General features: G+C 51.6%; 1 protein-coding gene across 1 annotated transcript in view; it reads left to right on the top strand.

Annotated features, from left to right (window-relative positions):
- PTGIS (prostaglandin I2 synthase) overlaps window positions 1-13344 on the top strand; it is a 34443-nt gene extending 21099 nt beyond the window's left edge. Inside the window, exons 6-10 of the mRNA XM_090286549.1 lie at window positions 806-987; window positions 5901-6069; window positions 7057-7238; window positions 8470-8621; window positions 11640-13344. Of these exons, the coding sequence (XP_090142675.1) occupies window positions 806-987; window positions 5901-6069; window positions 7057-7238; window positions 8470-8621; window positions 11640-11784 (830 nt within the window). The 3' untranslated portion in view covers window positions 11785-13344. The remainder of the gene's footprint in view (window positions 1-805; window positions 988-5900; window positions 6070-7056; window positions 7239-8469; window positions 8622-11639) is intronic.
- The last annotated feature ends 514 nt before the right edge of the window (window positions 13345-13858 follow it).

Genomic DNA, 13858 nt, shown 5'->3' with positions numbered 1-13858 from the left:
AGTTACTAAAAATTTCTTGCTTATGTGCTAACCTCAAAAACCACGAGAAGAGCCCTGACTGGTGTGGCCCAGTGGATTGAGTGCTGGCCTGCAAACCAAAGGGCCACCAGTTCGATTCCCAGTCAGGGCACATGCTTGGGTTGTGGGCCCGGTCCCCAGCTGGGGGCCTCTGAGAGGCAATCACACACTGATGTTTCTCTCCCTCTCTCCTTCCCTTCCCCTCTCTCTAAAAATAATAAATAAATAAAATCTTTAAAAAAATACACGAGGAGATTCCACATGAACACTTAGAGTTCAGCTTCTTCTGAAAACCAGGCTCCCTGGCCAGGGACTGATGGCCCCAGGGGGAGGGTTGGTGGAGCTGCATAGAAGCTGCCCGACTCTCTGTTCCGAGGCTCTCCTCCCTCCTGGCCCTCCTCCCTGCTTCACTTTTGAGACCCCAGACCCATCTGTCCCCTCTTGATGGCAGTTAGTTCATTCCTGATGACTCCGAATGCACCTAGGCTGAGTCTAGGGAGTGCTGCCATCCCCTGCTATGTACAGAAACACCATTCATTTAACATGTATTTATTGAGCACCTACTATGGGCCAGTTGCTGGGGACACAGAGGTGAATAAAGCAGACAAGACCCCTGGCTCCTGTTCTCTGGGGGTGAGACAGACAATAAGCAAGTCAACAGATAAAGGGCTTTCCTGCAGGAACTCCGCACCCCAATGGAGTAACCCCCAGAAGACCCTTGGCCTTGTGGGAAGTCAGGGCTGGGCGTGGATCTGAAACCCCCACCCTCTGTGCTCTGTTCCTGCAGGGGACAAGGACCGCGCATGCAGCGTCAAAGGTCGCCTGTGGAAGCTGTTGTCCCCAGCCAGGCTGGCCGCCCGGGTGCACCGGAGCAACTGGCTGGAGAGTTACCTGCTGCACCTGGAGGAGATGGGCGTGTCGGAGCAGATGCAGGCGCGGGCTCTGGTGCTGCAGCTGTGGGCCACGCAGGTGGGCGTGGCGGTGGGGCTGTGCACCTGTGCGTGTGCGTGTGTGCATGCGTGAAGGCGTGCCTTTGCGAGTGTGGGGGGTGGGCTTGTGCACACACGCCCAGTACCCTGCCTCTCTTAACTGAGAAAGAGGATCATGAACATGATCATTCCTGAAGCACAGTGAGGAGAGGCATGGGACTGAGAGGAGAGATCACAAAGGGCCCGTGAGCCTTGGTAAGTGAAGACTTGGGATTTTCTCTGCGTGAGCTTGGAGCCCCGAGAGCAAAGGAGGGACAGGATCTGAGGAGCAAGGGCAGAAGCAGGGCCAGGTGGGGCCATGGACATGATGAGGGTATGGATAGACTCTGGAACCACAAGGAAGACAACAGCACCAATGGGTTTAGTAATGGACCAGATACTGAGGTGAGAGAAAGCAGGGCTGAGTGTGCCATCTGTCCAGGCCTGGCTCCTGCCCTCTCCCGGCCCCAGAGACCCCCACCTGCTCTTGGCCCCACCTCAGTCATGACAGTTGCTCAGGCCAACATTTCTGGGTAATTCCTCTCCCATCGACTCACAACTTATTTTTAGTTTTCTCTCAGAGCCATTAACCGTCCCTGTAGGCAGAGGCTGGCATGGGGCGGGGGCTGGGTTTGATCAGCAGCTGGGCCCCATTAGTGCCTAATAACATTTATGGGCAGAGATTGGAGCTCCAAACTGTTTCCAGAACCCCTTGCGCAAATGACCTCTGTTAGCAGAATTGGATGCTGGCCCGGGGGCTTGAGTGACAGAAAGTCCAGGGAACAGCCTTTGGCAGGGCCAGGGAAACTGGGCAGGAGTTGGGGACAGGACATCCTCTGAGGTTGCGTCGTTGGCAGCATCCCACATTCAGGCAGGTGGGAAGACCCTTGGGGAACACACGTCAAGAGCGGGGCCAGGGTGCTATGCAGCCCAGTGGTGTTAGGCACGGGCTCTGTGACTAACCTGCCACTTCGTGCACGTCAGTTGCTTAAGTCTCAGGCCTCAGTTTACTCATCCTTAAAATGGAGGTGAGCCCTGGCTGGTGTGGTTCAGTGGATTGAGCACCACCGTGTGAGCCAAAGGGTCGCTGGTTCGATTCCCAGTCAGGGCACATGCCTGGATTGTGGGCCAGGCGCCCAGTTGGGGGCACGCAAGAGGCAACCACACATTGATGTTTCTCTCCCTCTCTCCCTCCTGTCCCCTCTCTCTAAAAATAAATAAGTAAAATCTTTAAAAAATAAAATAAAGTGGAGGTGGCAGCACCTTCCTCAACATGTTGAAAGGGCTGAAGGAAGGAAGGGGGGAGTGGAGGCAGGGAGACCAGGAAGGATGCCACTGCAGTTACCAGGCAAGAGAGGATGGTGCTAGACCAGAGCGCAGGGGGGAGAGTGGTTGGTTATTCTGGACCTATTTCCACGTCAAGCCACCAGGATTTGCTGTTAGCTGGGACATCGGGAATGGGTATGAACAAGGATGGCTCCAGGTATGGGCCTGAGCGGGGGGAAGCATGAAGTTGCCAGCAATAGGTGAGGTAGATGGTGGAAGGAGCAAGCATTGGGGGAAAAACTGGGGGATTGGTTTTGGGTACACTGAGTTTGAGATGGAGAATGGGGGTGGGGCATGATATCTAAAGAAACGAGTCGGGAGTTCAGGCTTAAAATCTGGGCTGGAGACGTTCATTTGGGAGCTGACGGTGTAGACATGGTGTGGAGAGCACTGGGCTGGAGACACTGGGGGTGAGAGTGATTGGGGAAGGGGACCAAGCTCTGGGCCTCTCCAGTTTAGGGGCGGGGAAGATGAGGGGGACACAGCAAAGGAGACGGAGAAGGAGTGGCCAGGGCGGTGGGAGGAGATCAGAAGGGAGTGCCCCCCCAGAGGTCAGGTCAGAAAGTCTTCCAAGGGTGGAGACAGTAGTTGTGATTGCTGTTGTCAGGGAAGACTGGAGGCGTGAATAATCTTTTCAGAAGCGGTCATGCACATGCCACGTGCCGCATGTCAGCCACCCTGTTGGGTACTTTGCAGACATCATCTCAAAGGGTCCTCACAAAAGCTCCATGAATCCAGAACCCTGAAGCATGGAATCAGGCTGCTGGAGGCTGCTGCACCCAGGGACCTAGAAGGGGAGCTGGCTGTAAGGGCGGGCAGAGAAGGACAGTCCCAGCAGGCCTGTCTCGGCACAGGCTTCCCTCCCAGCTCTGGGCCTTAGACTGTGGCTTTGTTGGGGGGACAGAGGCTAGACCGGAAATGTCCTTCTGGGTAAATGAGGCTGGGCCCCAGCAGAGAAAGCTCTACCTCCAGGGTAGCGAGTTCAGAGCCTGCTATGGTTGTGTGAGCACACAGATACATGTATGTGTGCATACATGTATGTGCACACACACATGTGCACACTCACACCCATCTGTGCAGCTGAGTGGAAGGTGGCCTTTGTCGCCTCCCTAACTTGCCACAGCTTTTTCCTGAAAGCAGAGATAACCGAGCAGCCTCATGCTCTGCTTCTGCTTTGTAATTAATGAGCTGTGGCCCCCATTGGACCATCCTGGCAAGAGAAAATGGCCTTGGCACCGAGTTAACCCAAAGCTCAATTATTCATTGCCTACATTCCCCTGGCTATTTAAGTGATGAACAGCAACTGACCTTGCTTGTCTCCGCGGGACCTGAGGTGCTGGAGGAAACCTCAGGGAAAGTCCCAGGTCCCTGCTTGTCCTCAAGCCTGGGGGCGGGACCAGAGGGAGGGAGAAACCTCTTCTGAGCACCTACTCTGTGACTAGCGCGTGGGAGTCGCTTGCATCCAGTCTCAGTGGACTCTGTGGCTGCCCCTGGAGTGGGCATGTTGTTACTTTAGCAAAAGGGAAGTTCTGAGACCCAGAGGACAAAGTGACAGGAAGTGGGGAGCTGGGATTTGAACCTGACTGTGCCTGGTCCCAGTTCAGGGCTCTGCCAGCCTGCCTTCCTTCCAAGCTGACTTTCAGGCCCACCCCAAAGGGGCACGGATGTTTATTTGATAAATACCATTGAGCCTCTACTATGGCGGGCAGTGGGTAGGGACTAGGGAGTGCTCGGTTCTCTCTTTCAGTAAAAGGTGTGATAATGGTCCATACTAAATGGGGGAATTGCACAAGGGAACGTGGTACCTCCTTGGCACTGAAATCATCAGTGGGAGTGGAAGAGGAAGAAAGACAGAAAATCCGTTTCACCATCGTTGCTGCTTTGGTGCGTGTGCTTACTGCCTTTTCTGTATGTTTTTCTTCAGTGGTTAAGATCCTGCGGTTTTTTAAATCCCACTTTTAATGTGACCTAATATTGTGTCAGGGACATTTCTCTGTGTCCTTGCAGATCCCTGTAAAAAAATCACTCACTTTTGTTTCGCTTAACAGTAGTATGTTATTTTTAAAGTTCAAGCAGTTGAAAAAGACACATGCAGTGAAAGGCCAATCTGCCTCTTCCCGACTCTCCCGTCCTTAGTTACCCGTTACCTGAGTCTCCTTGAGATGTGCTTCTTCACATATATCTGCTTTAAACGTACACACCCACGGTGGCATGCTGAGCTCTGTTCTGCATCTTGCCGTTTGCATGCGTCAGTGCACCTCGGCTACAGTCCTGTAGCAGTACCCGCAGAGCTGGCTTCTTTGCAACAACCTCCTATATCATCCCAGGGATGGATCATCTTTGATCTCATTGATCTCCCATTGATAGGCATTAAGGTTGCTTTCAATCTTGCTGTTACATCAGCACTGCGGTAAATATCCTTGCACAAATAACCGTGTGTGTGTGTGTGCAGTTATGTCTGTAAACACGGCATTTAGTGGCTGCTTAATAGGCCATTGCCATGATTGGATGTGATAGTCGTTTCTGGTAGGGTAAGAATATTCCCCCCAGTTGAGGTTAGTTGGTGTTCACCCATGCCTCATTTAAGGGTACCCCATTTACATTTCAGCCACACGCTGAATACGTGAGTATTAAAATGTTCAGCCAAGGCTAAAGTCTTGGAGCAAGAAATTCCATCCATTTTCCTAATTATATAGCTAATGGGAAGTTTTAAATAATTTTTGTGTAAGACATTCATAGCTTTCATAGTCATCGTTGATCGTGGCTGCCGTGCTTTATATGTACACAATACATATTCAAAAGTAAATATTGAGATATTGTATCCGTTTGCTGTTATGTAATGACCACCCACAAAAACTCAGCGGCAGACACTGATGTGCCTTTATTTGACTCACATGGCTATGGGCCCACTGGGAGTCAGCTGGTCTAGACTGGGCTCAGCTGGACAGCTCCACCCTGTTCCCTCCCATCCTCCCCTTGGGACCAGTGGGTGAGGAGGCAGGTGGAAACATACAAGGTCTCTTAAGGCCTAGACTTAGGACTGTTCTGTCCATTCTGCCTTATCTATTGGCGAGAGCAAGTCACATGACTGAACCCGAATTCAAGGAGTGGGGAAATACACTGCCTCTTTAACGGGAGAAAATGCAAAGTCACATGGTAAAGGAATGGATGCAGGGAGGGGTAAAACATTGGGGCCAAGGATGCAGTCACCCTCAGATGTTACAATCACCTTATTGACATACTTTGTTGCTATTATTGACGCTTTTTTGCTGATCAGCTGTGAAGATTATTGACACTTCTTTGCTGATTACCTGTGTGACCGCCTGCTGATGATTTTGCTCAAGGTCAGGGATGGCGGGGAAGGCCTTGAGGGAACCATCAGACTCTGCTCCAACCACAGTGCCGTTCTTGGCCATGGTCTGAGGCTGAAGATAGACATAGGTCAGGCCTAGGTGTTAGGTAGGGGTGGGAGCTCCGGCGTCCTGACCCACGCACCCCGACCAGCACTGTGTCCGCGGCATAGACCATTCAGCTTACTCCCCAGGTCTGTCCTCTCGATGGTACAACGGGGGCTCTTTCTCATTGTAGGGGAACATGGGTCCGGCTGCCTTCTGGCTTCTGCTCTTCCTCCTCAAGAACCCCGAGGCCCTGGCTGCCGTCCGTGGAGAACTCGAGCATGTGCTGTGCCGGGCAGAGCAGCCTGTCTCGCAAATGACCACCCTCCCGCAGAAGGTGTTGGACAGCGTCCCTGTCCTCGGTGAGATGGTCAGGCCCTTCAGACAGCCCCAGCGGCTGGGTTGTCATGGCCTCCCCTACATGAGCACCCATCGTCCAGGGCCCGTCAGTGTCCTCTGACCTAAGATCCCCCTGAGTTTCCTATCTTCTTGGACTTGGCATCTCCATGCCTGTCTCAGCTGTTCATAGGAGGAGGTTTTTGGCTGCAAATGGCAAAAACCTAACTTAAACTGGCTGAAGCAAAAAAAAAAAAGGACTTTATTTGGGGCAAGTAACTAGAGTGTCCAGAGGCATCTAGCTTCAGGTGCAGGTGGATGCAGGTGCTCTAACAATGTCAGCAGAACTCAGTCTTTCTTCCTCTCCCAGCCTCGTTTTCTGCTGGGTTCCAGTCACAGGCTGGCGAAATGGCCACCAGAAGCTCCCAGCTGACGCTCTTGGTCCGTGAGGGTGTGCCTTTCTGCAGCGTTCCCACCCAAAGTCCCGGGAATGTGTCTCCTTGGCTCTCTTTGGATCATAGGCTCACCTTGAACCAACCAGGGGGCTCAGGGGGTCAGGATGCTCTGACTGGCCAATCATAACACAGCCCAATTCCAGGAGCTGGGAGTGGAACCAACAGCCCAACCCCCAATAATAGGAGAGGGTCGGTCCCTAGAGGAAAATCAGGGAACTGTTTCCAGAAGGGGAATGAATGTATGCTGGGCAGGCCGAAACAACCAATATGAATGGCCCTGCTCTCTGCCTAGCCTTCTCTGACTGATATCTCTCTGTCTCCCACCTTTCCTCACAGCTTCCCTTGGGATCAGACCCAGATCCTCCTGTCTCTGGTCTCTGAGGGACTGTAGCAATCAGACCTCATGAACTGGCCTTCTTGGCCTCACTGTGTGATGGTGGGGAAGTCATGCTCCCTTTCTGAGCCTCCTCATATTCTTCTGGAAAATGAGAGCTGGGGGTGGCATTTGAGTGGCTAAGAGGACAGCTGCTGACCCTTCCTTGTACCTGTCCGATGCAGACAGCGTGCTGAGTGAGAGCCTCAGGCTCACGGCTGCACCCTTCATCACCCGAGAGGTCATGGTGGACCTGGCCCTTCCCATGGCAGACGGGCGGGAATTCGCCCTGCGACGTGGTGACCGCCTCCTCCTCTTTCCATTCCTGAGTCCCCAGAAGGACCCAGAAGTCTACACAGACCCAGAGGTAAATGGCATAGCAGGGACTGTGAGGAAAAAGCGGTGGCTTCCAGATCAGCCAGATCTGAGGGGCATCCTAGCTCTGCTTTTTGCTGTGTGACCTTGTCCAGGTGACTTCACCTTTCTATGTGTCTCTGTTTCCTAACCTGTGGAATAAACCTCATGTTAGCACCTGCCTCATAGGGTCGTCAGGAAGATAAAAGGAGTTCATGTGCAGAAGGCCTTCATAGTGCCTGGCACACGGTGACTGTTTTATAAATGAGAGCTGAGTGGTTTTCCTTTTTTTCAGAATGTTACAGTGCCAGCTTCTCAATACCCTTCCCTTTTCCTGGACTTTGAGATGGGGAAACTTGCACAATTTCTTATAGATTTGGGGCTTACCGTATGCCAGGCACTGCTCTGTATGCTCGTGTATCCATCCATCAATTTATCCACCCATCTATTCATTGATGCATCCACCCACCCATCCACTCATCCATCTGTTCATCTGTCCATCCATCCAACCACTCATCCATCCATCTACCCATCCATCCACCATCTGTCTGCCCATCCAGCCTTCCACTCATCCATCCTTTGATCCCTTGATCCAACCATCCACCCCCACCCCCACCCACCCTTTTGTTCATCAGTATATCCCCTGGCCCATTCACCCAGGTTTCATTCCGCACTTACTCTGTGCCAAGCCCTGTTCTCAGATAACAATTCTCACCTTACCACTGTGCAAAGCAACCAAATTGGCATTCTCTTTTTAAAAATAATTTCTTTAAATTACAAAAGTAACATATACCTATAAAATAGAAATAGATAGACATATACTTAAAGGTAAATTTTTTCCCTCATTCCCTTCCTCTCCAGTTTTACAGCGTTCCTGAACAATGGTAGGGAGTGTGTCCTTAAAGTTATTTTTATGCCTTTATAAACATGCACATGCTCACATACATGTGAAGAGATAAGTGTGTGAATAGGATCATACAATGCATGCTATTCTGAAACTAGCTTTTTTCCTAACAACCAGTCTTAAAAACTTTCCATGTCAGCACACACGGACCAAGCCCAACCTTCTGAATAGCTGCCATACATAAGTTTTTAACCAATCCTCTGTTAATTGCCCTTCCCATTGTTTCCAGTTTTTTCCTCTTATAAACAAGACTACGATGAACATCCTCGTAGCTTTTCTTCATGCATGCACCTGGGGGGGGGGGCGGTGGAGTCAGAAACGGACCTTCTTCCTGTCTCAGGTATTTAAATATAACCGATTCCTGAACCCTGACGGATCAGAGAAGAAGGACTTTTACAAGGATGGGAAGCGACTGAAGAATTACATCATGCCCTGGGGAGCCGGACACAATCAGTGCCTGGGCAGGGGTTACGCCATCAGCAGCATCAAACAGTGAGTTTCGGGGTGGGGGAGGGGAGGCTCCTGCTCTGTCTGGTTGGCACAGAACCTTCTCTCCCGAGACTGCGAGGCGAGCCAGGAGGAGGGTTTGGGGCAGGTGGAGGCTTCAAACGGGCAGTCCACGAGCCATGTCTTGCCCACAGATCTATTTATTTGTGTTTTTAAAAATGTGTGCTAACTTTTAAGAATCGGAAGAGCTAAAGTAAAAAGCCGGCTTTCTGATTTCTTTTGAAATAATCAGATCTGGCCACAGGTTCTTCCTCCACACTTAGTGTCCAAATACCAAACTCCCAGGACACCGAGCAGTGGTATTTGTGTGGCTGACGGTGGCTGCCTGTCTGCAGCTGCTGGGCTCTTCAGAGCCTCTTGGCACGAACTGGCCAAGTGTCGTCATGCCCTTTGGTTATTTTAATGCCCCATTCATTCTCTTCCCTTGACCCCAAGAGCCTTGGCCCCTGGATCACAAATAGGTTGGACCAGGGGTTAGGACATGCGCCTTGTCCTTCTCTCTAGCCCCTGAGCCATCACAAGTCAGGTGACCTTCTGTGCCCCTGTGTCCTCAACTGTATAATGGAGTGTTGGGACAAAGGAATGGGATCTTTCTAAATACTTAACCCACTGCCTGGTTCATTGTAGGCATGTAATAAATGTTAGCTATTACTGTAATTACTAATACCACTACTATTAATATGCAGGCGCTATGCTAAGTGAACAGGCACATTGCATTAACCTCTCGGCCTCAGTTTTTTCCAGCAGTAAAAATGGAGATCTTCATGCAGCCATTTCTGCTCTGACGCTTCATGAGCATTCCAAAAAAATCACTGCGCCGTGAGAAATCACTCATTAAAACCACAAGGATGGTGGGAACAATGGGTCAGGGCCCAACAGTCAAAACCCGCATCAGTGGCGTATTAAGAAAGAGAAAAGAACCTAGGAAAAAATGACAGTACAGGTTTACACATGTTAAGTGGTTATGAAATATCCAAGTGCTCTAGTAACTACGGTACTTTATTCTTAAAATGACCTGAAGTTTGCAGTGGAAGTAAACAGTGGATTGCAGCTGTGAGCTACCGTAAGCATGGAAAGAGGGTTATCTAAAATTGGACACCTGATATGGGTGGTGTGGTACATAACGCACACGCACCGCACATGCCCACACCATGAACTGAGGTCATTGGTGGATAGAGTTTAGGCGCGTGTGTGCGTTTTATGAGTTCCTGCCTAGCTCGGCTCAGCTGGGTGCAGGGTTTTACACTCTCCTTGTGTTCCTCGCTGATACAGTTGTCCGTAAGCTGGTGTGACGTGTGCATTAAGCTTCACTCATTCCCTAACATATCGGTCACATTGGAACAAACTCAGGTGTTCAAAACAGGTGTTTCAGCAGAACTGACTGTAGCTCCTATTTCCTAAAGCTTCTGGACGAGTGAGAGCGCTATTGAACACTAAATGTTTGGCACAGTGGCTAGCACGTAGTGTGTCGATAAGTTTTTGTTATTTTTATCTCACTTGATCGTCATGACAACCCTGCTAGGTAGGCGTCAGTCTAACACTGAGATCAAATCATTTGCCAGGTCACGTACCTGGTGAGTGGAGGTATCAGGATCTAAATCCAGGTGTGGGCACATCATCCTATATAACTTCACCCTCTAGCATCCTACAGCTTCAGGGCTGGAAGGGATACATCCCACCTTCTTTTTTTCCTCTTTAAAATTTTATTTATTTATTTTTAGAGAGAGGGGAGGGGAGGGAGAAAGAGTGGGAGGGAAACATCAACGTGTGGTTGCCTCTCACACGCCCCCAACTGGGGACCCGGCCCGCAACCCAGGCATGTGCCCTGACTGGGAATCGAATTGGCAACCCTTTGGTTCAAAGGCCTGTGCTCAATCCACTGAGCCACACCAGCCAGGGAGACATCCCACCTTTTTGACCTTCTTCGATCAGATGGGGAAACTGAGGCCCCAAGGGGGAAAGAAACTCTATGAGGGTCATGTGTCCTTATGAGGCAGAGCCCAGCTCTCCCGCCCAGAGCACTGCCTTTGCTCTATCCTCGTCTCCCCTCTTCTCCATTCATTCAGTGAGATTCAAGAATCCTTGCCGTGTGCTCCGAGGCCCCTGGGTCTCATTTGGGGGGGGGATGGCGGAGGGACAGAGCAGGAGAAGACCCCGTTCTGACCCTTCCTGACACAGGTGCTGCTAAGCAAGATAAGGCAGGTGGGCGGGAAGCCGTGAACATCAGGTAGGGGGCAGCGCCACATTTACGGACACTTGGATTACATCATGCACGCGGTGTGTTTCCTTACGAGGACAGTTTTCCAGGAGGTGGCAGTAAAGAGGGTTCGTTCTCACGAAGTTGGTCCATTCTGGCAGTTTTCCCACAGACACAACAGAGGGTCTCGAGGGAGGAGTTCCTGTTTCTCATCCCACCGAGGCAGCCTGTGGGTTAGCAGTGGCCCTGACCAGGGCAGACAGTAAGGGTTCCAGGAGTTTGGGGCGGCAGGACGAGTATGGTTGTGTTGGGGGCAGGGGGAGTCAGGAAGAGGCATTGTTCATATTAATCAGGGGAAGCGGGGCTGTGCGGTACCAAACGACCCCCTAGTCCCAGCGGCTTGCGAGGGCACAGCAAGGGCCTAGTTCCCACTCACACCAAGTCGGCTGTGGGTTTGGGGGTTGCCTCCCCTTCATGCAGAGACTCGGGCTCTGCTCAACGCGGGACCCACTCAGCTGCCGGGCGGAAGGGAAAGCTGGGGAGTCTGGCACCTGCTCCAAAATGCTTTGGTGTGAAATTGACAGACGTCACTTTGCTCACAGCCTGTCAGCCAGAGCTAGCGCGCGTGTAGGAGCTCCTGGGCCACCCATGCGCTGCTCTCTTGCTCTCCCTTCCTCACTGTTCCCAGAGTGATTGTTGGGATCAGACTCCAGAGGAAACCACGGCTGTTCTGCCTTGTTCTGAGCAAGCCCCGTCCCCGCCGCCGCGCTCCCTCCCCTTCACATCTTCCACACCGTCTCTTGCAGGTTCGTGTTCCTTGTGCTGCTGCACTTTGACCTGGAGCTGGTCAACCCCGATGTGGAGATCCCTGAGTTTGACCTCAGCAGGTATGGCTTCGGGCTGATGCAGCCGGAAAACGACGTACCCATCCGCTACCGAATCCGGCCATGAGCTCCGGGAGCGGATGGGGCTCCACAGGCTTGCCCCCACCTGGCCCGCACCCGACCGATCGCCCGCCTTTCTGTGTCTGCGTCTGGCCCGGGTGCAGAGCTTGGAATACCCAGCGGCCCCTCCTTTAGCACTCTACTGCTTTTTATTCCTGTTAGGCTGGTCTAGGGGAGGGGGAAAAAGGAAACTGAGAGAAGGTTTAGTCCAAAAGAAGGCTCTTTCTGCTCCCAGCTCACTTTGTTCCTCCTGCCTTAGGACACCCACAGAAGCTAGGGCACATGGGACAGAACAGGAGTCCTGGTTGCTGTGCCCCTGACTCCCAGAGGGGCCCCTGTGCAAGTCCCTGACAATATGGTGTGGTTGAGGCCTTAACCATTCAAAGTAGCTGCTGGCTATAAAAAGGCCGGTTGGGACCTAGCAGTGTGTCCCTTGAAATAAGCTTGTCCCCAAATTATTATTAAACTAGCTGAAGCCAAAGGAGTCCTTAGCAGGCCTGTTTCCAGTTCCCTCATCGCTCCATCCACACTGAGAAAATGCTGGAGGGCCTTCCTGAAGTTGGTGCAGCTGCTATGTAGATGGTGAGCACCCTCCAGCCACTGGGCTCTGAGCAGTACAGCTCGCTGCTCTGGAGCTGTGGGCTCCAGGTGGGACAGGCTTTGCCAACGCTGGGACTCAAGCCAGGAATAAGAAAGACACAGGCCTTGCTCTGGGCAAGCCAAAAAAAGAGGAGGCTTTGGTTTTCTACATTCTAGCTCAGAAGCTCCAGCAGGGAGCATGATCCAGTCTGCAGACCTATTTTGTTTGGCCTATACTTTAAAAATATTGTACATTGGTTTTCTTATCATCTTCAGGAGAATTGATTCAACATGTCCAGCTTCTCTTGAAAACTTGGAAGATCTGGGCACACTGGGCCCATCTTCCCAAAGGGAACCATTGGCCGCCTCCCTTATCTGGGACATGTGTGGGCTGGCTCACCAGGGTTTCTACTTGGTGGAATTTTTCCTTTCTGGTTCTCCCTCCCTTCACAGTACCTTCTAGGCCATGAAGGCGTTCAAGTTTGAGAACCCTGTTCCGACTCTTAGAAGTGATCTTTTAGGAGGTGGTGGAAACATGCTAGCTGGTTCTCAGGCCACTGGTCCATTCTCCTGTGAGCAGCACCCTTTGAACAAACAGATCAATGATGAAAACTTGCCTTTGTATCACTTTAGGGGGAAAAAGAGTTCAAAGAGAAAAATTGCCTAGAAACCTTTATTATGATAGTAAGTGTTATTAACTTTAGGTTCTGTTTATTGAGGACTCTCTAAATGCCTAGGACAGGCACGGTGGACATAGTACTTCTACTTCTCATTATCATCTCTGCCAAGAGGGAGATGGTTATGCCCTTTTTATTGTTGAGGAAACAGGCTCAGAGAGGTGCAGTGACTGCCAGGGTCACACAGCTCCTCCACGGGTGGAATTCAGCAGTTTTATTGTCCCACTAGCAAATGCATCCCCGGGCTCAAGGGGGTGGGCAGTGGAGGGACAGTTCTGTTTGGCATCAGAGCCAGAGGCACCCATGAATGGATGCATCTCGTGAGATGCAGACACACATACACACACGTAGCTAGGTTCCTTGAGCTTTAGCTGAAGAAGAAGAGAGGACCTGAGATTTCTGAATGTTTCAGGCGCTAGTCTCTTCTTGGAGCAGCACTGGGGCTTGGGGGCTTCCCTGGCCCTCAGCCTCCGGGCACCCCCAGGATTCCCAGACAGATAGTGATTGGCAGGAGGCGGGATATCCCCTGGGAAACCCATCTTCACGCATGGGTGACCCCTGCTGCCGCCTGCTTCTTAACTCTGCAGGAAATCAGGGCTGGCGGCTTCCAGTGGGAGGATGGAGCCGGTTTCCATGGCAACCCTCAGCTGCCTCATCCAGGCTTGGAAGAGAAGGAAGAAGGCCAGCAGAAATAGCAGCAGGAAAGGTTTCTGTGCGAGGCTGCTTCCCTGGTGTGCTGGGGGGAAGCCCGTATGACTCTCCTCTTCCAAAGCAGGGTTGCGTTGTCACTGAGACTGGATTCTCACCTATGTTCAAAAAAGGGCC

The sequence above is a fragment of the Furipterus horrens genome, unplaced genomic scaffold, assembly GCF_987537825.1.
Source record: "Furipterus horrens unplaced genomic scaffold, mFurHor1.1.pri manual_scaffold_8, whole genome shotgun sequence".
NCBI lineage: Eukaryota > Metazoa > Chordata > Mammalia > Chiroptera > Furipteridae > Furipterus > Furipterus horrens.
This window is presented reverse-complemented; position numbering and strand designations above follow the sequence as displayed.